The 15,471-nt window shown below is 38.5% G+C and overlaps 1 protein-coding gene across 13 annotated transcripts in view; it reads left to right on the top strand.

Moving 5' to 3' along the window:
• The window catches only part of mllt10 (MLLT10 histone lysine methyltransferase DOT1L cofactor), a 458,751-nt gene that overhangs the window by 330,341 nt on the left and 112,939 nt on the right, over nt 1-15,471 (top strand). For all 13 annotated transcript variants that reach the window (XM_069914651.1, XM_069914639.1, XM_069914641.1 and 10 more), the window contains one exon: nt 6,068-6,185. In XM_069914651.1, the coding sequence (XP_069770752.1) occupies nt 6,068-6,185 (118 nt within the window). The remainder of the gene's footprint in view (nt 1-6,067; nt 6,186-15,471) is intronic.

Genomic DNA, 15,471 nt, shown 5'->3' with positions numbered 1-15,471 from the left:
CTTTTTGGTGGAAAAATTAGAGATTTATTGCTGAGAATAAATCTGCAAATACCGTTGTTTGCTTTATTTATGACTTGCTTACATCATCTAGCGTAGCATTATCTGCCTTGTGTTACATAACTGCATTAAAATGTCCTATTACTGTGGTCCAACAATACTAATTTCCCAACATATATTTTATACATTTAAAAGGAATTTCTAGCAAGTCCAAGCAGTTGCATTTTAGCTGTGTTGAAGTATTGATGAAATGTGAGCCAATGAAGGTGCAACTTGTTACATAATTGCAGTTGGTTGTTCAGCCAGTCCTTCCTTGTGTCACTGTATGAATGAAAGTTCAGTCATGGTTTCTCAAAATCTAAACCCTCTCCCTTCTTTATGCAAGACCTTCTGTGGGCATTTCTGCATTAGGCAAAACAATAGTGCTGAATATGTTAAGTCCCTAACAATTAGGGAGTAGTTTGGGGCATTGAATAATGTCAAATGATGCAATTGAACCTGACAGCTTCAACAGTCAGCCTGCTCATGGGACCTTAAAGTTGTTCACACTTGGTTTCATCTCTCATCACACGCTGTGTATTAAAACCCTGCTCAGAAAGAAATGGGGCCGGTTGTCAGGAGACTCTGCTTAGTACATAACTTGTATGAGGAATTGGCAAAAAAATTGCTTCTATTACCTTTTTTTCATTGGCCATCAGTTTGTTTCTGTTCATGCATTTATTGGTCTTCATGTCATTCCTAAAAGAAACTACGATGCTTTCAACACCTTTGTAAATGTCTCATGATATGTTAATATTAAAATAAAACAGGAAGTATTAAACCCAAAGAGTAGTACACACAATACATAACAGAATCTTCAAAGAGAATTTGGAGTTGTGCGACGCTTCAACAAAACATTATTTTGAATAAACTTGCTGCTGCTTAGTTTAAATCCATTTTCAATTTAACCAATGTAGAAAGAAATTGGTTCATGTTTGTGATTTTGCTAATGAGAAAGCATTCAGATTTTGAAGGTTTGTAAGTTGCTGTGCTTTTGAATGTTTGAACACTTATCTGTAAGTGGCTCGTGCAATGATGCAATTATGTGTTAAGTGATGGCAGTTAAAAATTTTACATTTTACATTTCTCTTGAAGGATGAAGTAGCCATTGCAATCATCTCTGACTGTATAAAGAACTTACTATTTTCAGTTAGGAACAGTGTAAGATATTTTACTTAATAAGAGCAGTACAGTCATTTTTTTTCTCACTGAAATCAGACAAATGTATGTGCAGCCTCTACTGTTGGCAACAAATGTTAGATGAGCATTTTCAGACATATTTTTAGAAATTGAAATTGTTGCTCAGGAAACAAGTTTCACATTTTTCAATTTTAAAAATTGAACAAAAGGGCCATTGCCTCAAAATCCTCATTCGAGATAGTTTGCAGGATGAAAGTATGACATATTTCTTGGTTATTTTTCATTTGGTTAATTCAAACTCTAATAAAGTTGTAGAAATGTCAATATTGAATTTTATTAATGATTTTGTATAACAGCTTTCAAGAAAATACAGAAATGTATTGTTGATTCCATGCTTTCCTTGATTTTATTTGGCAAATATGGTTTAACAACATGACTGGTAAATGATTTGCTGAGTACTACTTTCCTCAGTCTTCATAATGGAAGATTAAACAATAGAATTTCCTCAATTCTCTGGAAAATTTCATACTATTATTCCAGATAAGCAATAAATGAAATTTAAAAAAAATAAATTGAGGCGATAAAGACTTTTCACTATTGATTGGGAAGAAGAAAGGATTACTGGTAAACAGATGTAATGGACACTTAGTTACAGTGATCAGATTTTTGTGCAATTTTGATTCAATCATAAAAACCTGATGGTGCGATGGTTAATTTCTTTAAGTATAATTTTTAATCAGCTTTAATAATCAATCATTAGAAATTAATACAATAACCTGCAGAAGCTTTTAAAGCTTGATATTTTTGTAATGGTTGATTTCTCTTCTGTAAACAATACTTTCTTGTCACCCTTTAACATCATAGTGCAATTCGGTGTTCACCATTTTGTCAATATTTCAGTCTTGATACATGCATTCACAGAATTTTTTTTTCTTTAAATTGGATTATGTCAGGATTTGGCCAGGAATAAATGCTTGACGTGTTTTACGGTTAATTTTTACATGTAAAGATCCTCAGAATTGTGGTATGAATACAAAGTTTTAGTTACCTGGTAGTGCAGCTGGCCGACTGCTGAAATTACAACGTTATTGTAGAGTTGTGATTTATCATTTAGTTCTAAATTGTGGAAAAACATACTTGTGATATCTTTTTGTTCCACTAGAGGCTAGTTTCGCATTACTTATATCTATGATCGTTAATGAAATGTTTTGATTCCATGATTTGCAGATTTTCTTATGGTTGAGCTAGAAAAATAAATGTGGAGTCAGGATTGGAGTTGGAAGTAGGATCTACTGACCTCTGCAGACAGTTTGTAACGTGGAAGACTTGAAGATTTTGTACTGCGTTTTTAGCATGACATTCGTGTTGTTAAGTTTGAGTGTTTATGATTAGACTATACACATTAGTTAAGAATGAAAAATAGAAACCACTACTACACACTTTACTAATGAGGTGAAAGTTCAGTTTAGTTAGGACTGATATTGATTGAAACTTAGAAATGTTCCTTTTGATAATGACATGATTTTTTAAAATTAAGCCTGTGATGTAGTAAACAATAAAACTTAATGCATTTGCATTGTGAACTAAATTTTCAGCCATGAATTTGTTTTGGTTTTCATAATGATGTACATAGTTTTTTTTTCCTCCCGTCCTGTCGTGAAGATGTACACTGGCAGCCTTGGCACTATACTTTGTTTGAGGGAGACGATGCATGTTTACAAGCCACCTCGATGCAAGAAATATCATATCAAGCACTATCCTTAAGTTTCATTCCCTAAATTCAGAGTGGTTATCGGGTGCATCTTTGGACAGCACAAATCAGAATATTAAACCTAAATTTTACTGGTCCCTAATGTCGAGTACTACACCATAGGGTTTTGTAGCACAGAAGAGGCCCACAGGCCCAGTTTGGCCGTGCCAAGCAATGTGCCCTCCTGCTTTTGTCCCACTTTCCTTCATGTGCCATATCCCTCCATTCCATTCCCAACCATATATTTATCCACATGTATCTTGAAAGAAACTAATGTACCTGGTTCTATCACTTTGTCTGTCAGCTTGTTCCATGTGCCCACTGTCCTCTAAGTGAAGAACTGTCCCCTCAGGACCCTTCTAAATCCCACCCACTGACCCTATAGTTAAGCCCTCTTGTCCTAGATTCTCTTACTCTTAGGAAACTAGACTGTCATTATTTACCTCATCTGTGCCCCTCATGATTTTATTGAAAAATAAGCATTTTTTTCCCTAGTCTTTTGTGATCACTTCTCTAATGCTGGCAACAACTTTGTGAACATCTTTTGTACCCTTAGCAAATTTATATTAGCCTTCCATTAGCTAGGAAACCAAAACTGCACACAATGTACCAAATGTGGCGTCACCAACGCCTTCTTCAACATGATGTCCCAACATTTGTATTCAATGCCCCTGCTGATAAATTCAAGCATTCCAAACTTTATTTTCAAGACTTTGTCTACATATGCTGCCATCTTTAATACATGTGATGATTTATCAACTGAACAATATTTTATTGGGAGTGAGCAAAGGAAGACACATATTTTTATGTATTTACTATGAGCTCGAAGAGCCAGGAATCCATGTGCAAACCCTAAAAATTTCAGTCAGCCTTGTAGCTTCATCCTTCCTTCTATCTTGAGCGATGTTTTCTTTTTAGAGCAATGATTGTCAACCTTTTTCTTTCCACTCACATACCACTTTAAGTATTCCCTATGCCATAGGTCCTCTGTGATTAGTAAAGGATTGCTTAAGGTGGTATGTGAGTAGAAAGAAAAAAAATTGAAAACCACTGTTTTAATCGTCCCTAATTGACTCGTTATGTGCATAGTTTCATAACTCCAAAGGAAATGTGCCAATGACAATTTTTCTCAAGCAAAATATTTCAGTAACATTTGGGTTTCGAGCAGTGATTCTCATCCTTCCCTTCCACTCACATACTATCTTAAGCAATCCCTAACTAATTCCAGAGCGCCTATGGCATAGGTATTACTTAAACTGGTATGTGAGTGGAAAGAAAAAGGTTGAGAACCACTGTTTTAGAGCTTCTTTCTGAGAGTAATGTTCCCTTGTGCTCTTGGCATAAATCGATATTTTGAGATTATTTTGTCAAGTATCATAGTACAGAAATACATAATTAAACTCATCCTGTCAGCTTAATTAGTACAACTTTCTGTAGCTTTCTCTGTGGCATTCCTGTGAAAGTCACTTTTAGATCCTGCTTCACTCAGGTTTTATCAGGTATGGTATTTGAGATTGAATATAGAACAAGAACAGTACAGGCCCTTCGAGTATAAACTTAATCCACAATTAATCTATCCCCTTCCCTCCCTTACAACCCAAAACCCTCAATCTTTATAACATTCTTTTGCCTACCTAAGTCTTTTAAACATCCCTATTGCATCAGCCTCTACCTCTTCCAGGCACCCACCACTTTCTGTAAAAACCTACCTCTGACATTCCCCAAAATTTTCCATCACTCTCCTGAACGGATGTCCTCTAGTATTAGTCACAGAGTTTATTGAACTTAATCACCAGGGATTTTTTTATGCCAGTTGTCATAAATGTGTCTTTTCCTGACTGCCTTTCCTACTAGTTGATTCAGTGTTTCCATACTTATCTTAATAAACTTCAAATTTGAAATGCCAAAAAGAGAATAACCTCAGCTTCTTGAATTTCTCCATATAATTAAAGAGTCTCGTCCCTGCCACCTTTATCATGAGTTGGAGTTCAAATAGGCTGAAATTGAAGTATGCACAATTTTGCTGTCATATGCTCTCATTAAATCTAATTGTTGCATCTTACTGAATGCTGTTTAGCAGTGCTTCACTAATTTTGTAACTTGATCAAGAGAGTGAAATTATTGACTGCACAAAAATTAAACTAGAATTGCAGTTGTGTTTCTCAGCTAATTTATTGTTGGAATTAGCAGTACAGACGAGAAGGGGAGTCAGTTATTATTTGTTTATGCTGAATAATGGAGATGACTTTGATTGGATAAACATCCTGAAATACAGAATGGAACATTTACAATTAATATGTTACAACAACAAGCTCATTGCCTGGTTTTTGCGTTTACCAGACCTGATAATCTGCAAAGTAAGAACTCACAAGTAGAAATTCATAAGTATATGGTTCTAGAATTAACGTGATTCTAGAATTGTAATCATTTCATAATTTTACTGATATGACTGAATACTGCAATTCTGATCTAGATGTTTAGAATAATTTTAAATGAATGTTTGTATCTTTAATGTGTGTATTTTATAGTTAATTAATATTTCTAGTTTAGAAATTGTGTGATTGTTGTATGATCCGGCACCTAGGAACAGAGACTCTGGCTTCATTCTTATTCTCTGGTGACTTCGTTGCTGAGACAAAATTTGGATGGAGTTGGGAGAGAATTTCCATTATTTTTATGCTCAAATGTTAACTGTTACACCTATCTAGTTGCTTTGATAAAATACAACTATGATGCAAAATATTCTGCCAGCATTCATGAACTAGATTCACATGCTAACAACTAGAGGGCAGCCAGTAGCTACCAAACCAAATCCCAACCAACAAAAGAAGGGGAAATGTTTACCTTAAAAAGAAATTGTTCAAAAGTGACTTGAGTGTTGGTTTGATGCTGTATTGTCCTGTTGCTATTCAGAACTGCTGGTTTACCACCAACATGGTTCAAGCTAGGAAGTAACTATATTGGGAAGAGCCATCATAAATCTTCCAGCGTTGCAATCATTAATCATCCAGCATTATGTGGTGCCATTCTTTATGAATTTACTAATTTGACAGTTCTAGACTTGTCCATTGCAGGTGATTTGTCTCATAAAGCCTTTCTTTGACATACATTTTTAATTGTACTTTATCATTTCCTCAACAGGCAAGTGCACTACCTGGATCATCTTTTAATCTTGCACCATCTCACATGTTTGGAAATCAATTAAATCCTAATTCGGCAATGGCAGCTCTTATTGCACAGACTGAAACTAGTCCACCAGGTAAGTTTGAGCCGAACTGAAAAGGAGGAAAAATGTAAATCATATATATGAAATAAAGGTTTTTATTTTTAAGGGGTGGAATGCCAATCTAGTTTTCTAATTAATGAATTGATTATTATTTAGGATTTTTTAAAAACCTTAAATCGTCATAAAACCAATCAATTAGCTTATCGTTTGTCTATTTATTATCCAATTGTACCAATACAACCTGACGATACAGCGTTCTTCAGTCCACAGTGCAAAATAATGCAAACACACAAAAAGACAGCATACATACAGACAAGTACAGTACATATATACAAATATTTAAAATAAATATTATTAATTAAATACTGGAGTCTCACAGAGTCGGTTATTCAGCAATCTCACTGCCCGCTCCTCAGCTTGGTGCTTCAACTCTGATACTTCTGTTTCTCTTTCCCAATGGGAATACCTGGAAGATGCTGTGTTGGTAAGAGTCCTCACTGATTTTATGAGCCCTCTTTAAACAACGATCTCGATAAATCACATCGATGGGAGGGGAGAGAGACTCCAGTGATCCTCTCTGCTGCTTTTATGGTCCTGTGAACTTGACCTTCGATTCAGTTCTCTACAGCAACTGTACCACACTAATGCAGCCAGTGGGGAGCTCTTGATAGAGCCCCTGTAGAAAGTTGATAGAATGGTGGATAGAAAGCTCTGTATGTTATTTGATAAGGACATCTTACTGATCATGGACTTCAGACTAATGAAGTGTGCAGTTGTGGAACTGGGGAGATATGACTAGGTAAGAGAATATACAAAGGGAATGAATAGAGGGACTAGAAGTGTATGGCCACCGATTCTTAAAAGTGGTGGGTCAACTTAATAAGAACTGTTTAAAATGATATTTTTATAAGCTGTGGAATAAAATTTAAAAGCAGAGCTGTTATGTATGTACGTTATACAATAGTAGTTAGACTCCAATTTGAATATTGCATAGAGTTATGAACACGATATTATAAGAAAGAAACATTTCCACTGGATAAAATATAGAGAAAATCTGTGAGAATGTATCCAGGAGTGGAAGTTTTGGATATGGAGAAAGATTAGAGAGATTGCAATTTATTTTGGAGATGAGGCCAAGGATAACTTACATGAAGTATGTCAAACCATGAGGTAGCCTGGAGAAAGTAAATAGACCTATTTCCTTAGATGAGAAATCATAAATTATGGGTCATAGATTTAAAGAAGTCTGTCAAATAATTAAGAGGGAAGATTAGCAATTTTTTTCTCCTTCTAGTGGTTGGTGTGGATCTCGAATTCATTCTGTGTAAGGAGTTTAAAGGCAGAAATCCTTGGTCCATGTATAAAGTACTTGAATGTGTGCTTGAAGAGATAATAACCTTCAGAATTAAAACCCTAGAATTAGAAAGTGATGTTAGGCTCTTTTAATGTCTGGCATAAGCATCATGGCTCAATTACCTTTTTAATTTTCAATGATTCTATGAAAATTTTTACGTTATAATAGAAAAGACTTATTTAACCATATCTTTTAAAAGATGATTATCCCTACTAAGTTAGCACTACCTTTATAAATTTCTAAAAACACAGTTAGCACAGTGCAATTGTAGTACCAGCGACCTGGGATCAAATCTGCCACTGTCTGTAAGAAGTTTGTACATTCTCTCAAACTATGTAGATTTACTCGTGATGCTGTGGTTTCCTCCCATGTTCAATAGACAAAGTAGTAAGTTAATTGGTCACAAGTGCGTATTTGAGCAACGTGGGATTGTGGGCTAGAAGGGCCTGTAATCTCTGAATTTAAAAAGTAAAGTATTTGATGTCAGAAATGCAGCAAATGAGTCCCTTTCCAAATTCAGAGCTTTGATAAAAGTCTGGAATGTTCAAGCTAACTATAAAAATGAATAAAATTAAATGCAGGCTTAAAGCCACATACATGTTTAGCTTTGGAGCATGTAGAAGAAAAAAATAATTTTCATGAATAATGGTTTGCATTTAGGAGAAATGTTAAATTTGAGAAAAAATATTCTTAATTGAAGCTGATTGGACCAAAAATACATAAATTAAAATTGAACCATTGTTCCACTTAGCAGGAAAACGAGGGAGTATGTTGGAAGGATAGTTTATTGAGGAAAAAGATACACAATAATTGAATTGAGGGTGGTACTTGCTTACAGCTTTGTCAGGGGTATTGTGGAGTGGAATTTGATTGGCATTGTAGGAAAGATTAGCATTTCGTATTTTGAAAGGTGTAGATAGGGTGAATGCGGGTAAGATGTTTCCCTTGGTGGGTGAATTGAGGACAAGGGGTCATAGTCTGAAAATTAGAGGTTATCCATGTAAAACAGAGATTAGGAAAAACTTCTTTAGCGAGAGGGCTGTGGATCTGTGGAACTCACTGGCGCATACAGCAGTGGAAGCCAGATCACTGGGAGTATTTAAACAAGAAATAGACAAGTATCTCATTAGTGAGAGCATCAATGGATATGGGGAAAAGCCCAGAAATTGGAACTAGTGTAGAGTACAGACTCGATGGGCCTAGTGGCCTGCTTCTGTTCCTTTGTCTTGTGATCTTGTGAACCTTTGGAGATAATGAGACTTTTCAGATGCTTTGTTGGGTGCCCCTAGCAAAATTTGTGGGCTTGTGGTTAAATTTTTTAATTATTGAGTTTTAAAAATTTTTTATTTGCAACATGGTTGCCGATTCTGGCCATTGAGGCTCATGCTGTCCATTTACACCCAATTAACCTACAATCCTGTACATTTTCAGAGGGTGGGAAGAGGAAGCCGGAGCACCTGAGGAAAACCCTTACAGGACACGGAGACCATACAAACTCCTTATAGACAACACTGGCTTCAAACCCGGGTCACTGGCATTGTAATAGCATCGCACTAACCTCAATGTTAACCCTGCCACTCATAAACAGAATTGGCAGACCCAGTATTTAAGTGTGTCAATGATGCAGGATGGCAAAATATTGTGCGACTTTTAACAATGTCTGGAAGGTAATGGTATTACCATTCACATTTCCCTTACACTTTTGCATTGTAAAGTTTTCATCTTTGAAAAGAGCTATCAAAGAAGCCTCCTTGCAAGTTGCTGCAACAAACCTTGTAAACTGTACATAATGTGGCGAGTATGCATTGAAGAAGTTAACATCTAGGGAAGTGGATGGGATCCCAGTGTCCTGGATGATGTTAAGCCTCTTGAGCGTTATTGGAGCTTAGATTTTCTGAAAAATGGAGAGTATTCTATTGTGCTCTAATCAGTCTCTTCCATTTAACTTAGCTAACTCATGTCCTCTTTTTGCCCTCCGAATTTACATCCTATAAGTTCTTTTTGGGATTCACTTTATCCCAGTTGCCTGTACCTGGGATATGCCTCTTTTTTCCTGTCCAGAACCTCAATATCTTGTGCTTTCACGTCCTTTTTCTTCTTAAATAGAGTCTTTATGAACTCCTCCCATTTCATATCCTTCCAGACCACTTTAGCCCCTCCCCAACATCTTTTGAAAACATGTCTGCAAGGATATTAGCCTTGACTGTATTAATGTGAAATCTCACTGACCTATATGAGTCCTACTTTCCCTAGAATCAGTTCCAAAGTTCTATGGGTTCAAAGACCTCCACCCCATGCCATTTCCCCAACTTTGCATTTCGTAAGCATTTTCCTCTTTACTTATAGTGCAAGGCACAGGGAGTAAGTAATCCAGAGATTAATACCATTTGATACACTGTTTCTTGATCTCTTTCCCAACTCCTTAAAATCTAACTGTTGGATCTCTGCCCTTTCTCTGTCATTTGTCCCAAAATTCAGCACAATATTTGTCATTAAGCCCCCTCTAGGCACTCTCCAGAATGTTATGCAGCCATTTGGTGATTCTGTTGACTAACCCCATGGAACAAACATGATAAACTGAAATTATGTCCATGAAAACAGAATCACATTGCCCTAGCAATAAAATTCATATTGTTTTCATGTATCCATCTCTTCCCTAACTTCCCTGTTGAAACTGTAATCATCAGCTAAAATGTTCGTTCTAGAAATAAAATCATCATGAATCAGCTGAATATAGTTGGGCCTAGAATTACTACCTCAAGGTATTCCTGCAGTGAATAAAAGAATGGAAATAACATGTGAGAAGTTCTTAAATACTTTATTTAAGAAGAAATAGCATGTGAAAGTACTGGTCAGTGAAAAGGAGGCATATGGCTAGATACGGACACCTGGGATAAAGTAAATCCTTTAAAGAGTTTATAGGATGTAGGAGAGCACTTTAAAAGGAATCCAGAAGACAAAGAGAGAGCATGAATTTGCTTTGGAAGTTAAAGGAGAACGAAAGTGTACAAGGCAGAGAATATAATTTCTTAAGGATTGTACCGTGAATAAACAAGTCCAAGCTAGTAATTGACTATAGCCAATTGATTGTAACGACTGGAGGGAGAACAAATGCTTTTATTAGCTTATAACTAAGGATAGGGTTTCACAGCAGTCTTCAGAAAGGTTCTGAGTTTAAGCGGGAAACCAGTGTTGTATATGAGCAGATAGGGGCAGAGCTGGGAGGCAGGGCCAGCCATCATCACAGCATCCTACCAGTGAATCCCAGTTCACTGCATTCACCCATTCCTGTAGAATTTAGGGTCTGTGAATGAAGACCGAGAACATGCGTTCAGAAAAAAATGGTTGAAAAATATACAGATATTTACAAATTTACAGATTTAAGTGGTCCACGTGTCTGGAGATTTCAGTGGAGCACCTTAGCACCAAGGGCCCTTGGACTCCTTTGGTCTTCTGGTCCCCTTGTGAGGGAGGAGAGGTGGGCTGGGTCTCCTGCTCAAAGGTGGAGGGGGATGCACTTTCAAACCAGATCCCCCGAGGCTATGACTGAGGGTGGCCAGAATGAGCTCCTTGGCAACGCACCCTCTGTTCCGATGGATGCCAGGTCCCTGATGAAGACAGTGTTCTCCTTGCCATCCGGGTACTCCGCATAGGCGTATGTGGGATTGGCATGGAGCAGTTTCACTCTTTCCACCAGGGAGTCGGTCTTGCTCATCCTCATGTGCTTCCTGAGAAGGACAGGGCAAAGAGTGGAAAGCCAGATTGGGTCCTTCTTTCCAAAGTGAATAGGAGCTCGTGAGGAATAGCATTGGTCGCGGTACAAAGTAGCGACCGGATGGAATGGCACGCCATAGGGAGGACTTTCTGCCATCATTCGTCTGGAAGGCCTTTTAACTTTAGGGCCAGTTTGGCGGCTTTCACAATGTGATTCCGGAGGTAGCTATAAGCCGTTTGGTCTTCAGCCGAGAGGGGGAATTTAGTGGCTTTTAAGAGAGGATGAACCTTATCAGTGTATTGAGGGATCCACTGGGCATAATATGAGGAAAAAACCCAGGCATCTCCACAAAACCTTTGTGGTCCTGGGAATGGGGAGCTCCAACAGTGGGTGCATCCTATCTGGATCGGGGCCAATAATGCCAGTCGCCACCACATAGCCAAGGATAACCAGCCATTTAGTCCTAAACACGCACTTGTCAGAGTTATAAGTGAGCTTCAGGGCTTTCGCCGTGTGGAGAAAACTGGAGGTTGATGTCATGGTCCTCCAAATGGTGACGCTATCGAGGTAGGGGAAGGTAGCCTTCAACCCATATCCATCCACCAATCCGTTCATCTGCTTCTGGAAGATAGAAACCCCATTAGTAATTCTGAAAGGGACCCTCCAGAATTGATAGAGATGACCATTAGTCTCAAATGCTGTATATGTACGGTCCTTGGAATGGATTGGCAGCTGGTGATAAGCAGCTTTCAGGTCAATGGTCGAATAGACCCGATTCTGCGCAAAATCATTCATCATGTCTGAAATTCGAGGGAGGGGGTATGCGTCCAGGAGTGTGTACTTGTTTTCCCTTTTACCACTACCACTTGCGCTCTCCATGTGTTGGTGCTAGGTTTGATGATACCTTCGTCGAGTAGACATTGTGTCTCAGACTTCATAAAATCTCAGTCTGCTCTGCTGTACCTTCTGCTCTTGGTAGCAATAGGTTTGCAGTCAGAGTACAGTTTGGGAAGAGAGGTGGTTGGTGGTGGTCAATATTCAGTGTGGATAGGCTGCATGATTTTAGGGGCCCTCCGTTCCAAACTGTTACGGAGAGGAAGGGACCTGAATACTCCAAGATCATACTTTTAAGGTGACACAGGAAGTCCAAACCCAACAACACTGGAGCACACAATTCATCAAGTATATACAAGCAAAATTTACAGAATTCCCAGCCTTTAAACAACAGGTATACTATACAATGTTGTTGAACACGCATAGAATGCAAATGAGACGCAAGGAATATGTGATAATTGGAAGGATACATCTTTAGGTTGTATTTTTGCACTGTCCGAGAGACTACGAAGCTTTCAGTAGAGCCTGTGTCAATTAGTATTTAGTGGAATATCCATTTACCTTCACAATCACTATAGAATTGCTGAGCTGGTGAGGTCTGTCCTGATCTAGGGCCATCAAGGCTTGATCCCCGGAGACTCCATGCTCCTCACTCGAGTGGCCTGTTCCAATGATTTGGCCAGTTCATCGTAGCTAGCCAAGTCCTTCTTTCCCATCTCGACCAGTCGCTGCCTCATGTACCTCAAGCGGACCCATGCGACTAGATCCTGGATCCATTCTTTCTCATGAAGGTGGCCTGTAGCCACTTTGTACCTGCACTTCTTGGCAAGCATCCACAGATCCAGCAGGTAGTCATGGTTGGTCTCTCCTAGCCACTGGCAACATAGAGCGAGTTGGTGCCTCACTAGGACCTCGTTTTGCGACTTCAGTTATTTAGCCTTCAACGCTTCGATGGCAGCGTCATATGGAATGCAGTCCCTGATGACTGCATACCCTTTCTTTCCTACCCTCGAATCGAGTGCGGACCTCCTGAGCTCATCAGTGTGGAAGATGTCTCTGGTCGCATTCAGGTAGGCCTGGAAGCAGTCTAGCCAGAGTGTGAACTACTCAGCCACGTCAGGGGACAGAGGGTCTATCAGTAGCATACCTGGCTTGAGTAGCGCTTCAATCATTTAGGGAATAAGCTAATAAAATTGTAGCGTGAATAAAAGCTATCACAACTGTAGGGAGAACAAACGCTTTTATTAGCTTATAACTAAGGGTAGGGTTTCGCAGTACTCTTCAGAAGGCAGGAAACCAGGGTTTTATGTGAGCAGATGGGGGTGGAGCCGGGAGGTGGGGCCAGCCATCAGGACAACACACTACTAGTGAATCCCAGTTCACTGCAAGGATCAATGATATTGTTTATGTGTGATAGCCACAGGAAATGGGCAAGGTCTTAGCACTTCTTGTCTGCATTTATTAGGGAGAAGGTCATGGATGCTAGGGAACTCAGAAAATGGAATAGTGGCATCTTGAAACATAGCCACATTACAAAACAGTAAGTGTTGACAGTATTAAAGTGGATAAAGGTGGTGGTGCAAGCTTGTTGTCTATATTAACAAGTTTGATAAGAATGTTGTATGTTTGAGGGAGACACCAGAAATTGTGGTTTAGTGGATGGTGAAGGTTATCTAAAATAGATGAACAGGGAAGGTGGGCTAAAAAATGATAGATGTAAATTAATTAACAAACGTTGGATGTTATACTCTGGTAAGTTAATCAAGGGCAGGACTTGCATAGTAAATGGGAGCTTTGGAGAGTATTGTGAAACAGAGAGACTTAGGGATGCAAGTTTACATGAAAGTGTAAACAGATGTAGTCAGGGTGAAGAGAGCATTGGCATGGTTTCTTTCATCAGAGGGCATTGAGTATAGGAGGTGGAACATCTCTTTGCAACTGGATTCGACATTGATGAGACCATATGTGAAGTATTGTGGTTGGTTCTAGTCATCCATCCATAGATCTCATTAAGCTGGAAATAGTGCAGGAAAGATTTTCAAGGTTGATACCAGGACTGCCTGGTTTGAATTATAAGGATAGGCTGGGACTTTTCTCTGAGGGTGAGGGGGACCTTTTGACAATAGACAATAGACAATAGGAGCTGGAGTAGGCCATTTGGCCCGTCGGGCCAGCACCGCCATTTTATAAAATTATGAGGGATAAGTCAGATAAATTGTCATAGTGTTTTTACCAGGATAGGGGAGCCTAAAGTAGAGAGCATAAACTTAAGTGAGATGGGAAAGATTTAAAAGGGACGTAAGCATTACCTTTTTCACATAGAGCATGGTGGCTATGTGGAATGTGCTGCCAAAATGATAGAAGCGGATACAATTATAAAGTTTTGAGAGACATTTGGACAGGTATATGAATAGAGAAGGGGTGGCCGTCCATGTTATGATGTAGTGCCAGACCGAGACCACCTGTAAATTGGAGAAACAACACCTCATCTTCCAACTGGGAACCCTCCAACTGGGTGGCATTAATATTGACTTCACTGGCTTTCATTAAACCCTGCCCCCCTGCTACCCACGTAGTCTCTCCATTCCCTGTCTCCTTTCACGCAAACATGATAAATTCTACCTAGTCCCTTATCACATTCAAATAACATCTTTTGCATTCTGGATACCTCCCCATTGTTTGAATTCTGAGACTTTCTGATGTATCCTGCTTCTGCCTTTTCTGATTTTTCCTTGAAGAAGGGCTTGAGCCCAAAATGTTGACAATAGTTCTTTGTCTCCTATAGATCTGAATAGACCACCTGAGTGCTTCCAGCATTTTGGTGTTTTTACTTACATGAATAGAAATGGTTAAAAGGAATATGAGCCAAATACAGGCATATGGGAATTTGGTTAGGATGGATGAGATGGGCTGAAAGGCATGTTTTAATGTTGTTTAACTCCAATTTGATTGCCACAAATTCTGGAATCAAGGACTCATTTTTAAGAGTTTAAAGTGAGATACAAAGTGTCAATTTTAGCAACTTAATGCAGACACTTTATAGTAGACTCAGCAATGAAGGTACTATGTAGAGAATTCTATGAGTGAATTGGAGAGTTATTTAAAATATATAATTGAAGCAATGTTCTGATTTGGCTAGCTGATGGAGCAAAATTGGCTTGAAGGGTGTATGTTGAAAGAATGTTTCACATTGAGGGGTAATCTATCTCTGGGAATAATTTCAGAAGATGCAGTCACCCATTGAGGATTGAGATTAAGAAACAATTTTTTTTTGCTAGAGGGTTGTGAATCTCTGGAAGCAAGGGTCCCTAAAAATGTCAAGACTGAGAAAAATATTACAGTGGAGGATAAAGGAAAAATAAAATACTGTATGCGATTGGTGTATGCTTTTATTTTAACTGTTTTAGTTGGTTCAT

This window comes from Narcine bancroftii, chromosome 1 (genome assembly GCF_036971445.1).
Source record: "Narcine bancroftii isolate sNarBan1 chromosome 1, sNarBan1.hap1, whole genome shotgun sequence".
Taxonomy (NCBI): Eukaryota; Metazoa; Chordata; class Chondrichthyes; order Torpediniformes; family Narcinidae; genus Narcine; species Narcine bancroftii.
Note: the sequence above shows the minus strand (reverse complement) of the source record. Positions and strands in the feature narration are given on the sequence as shown.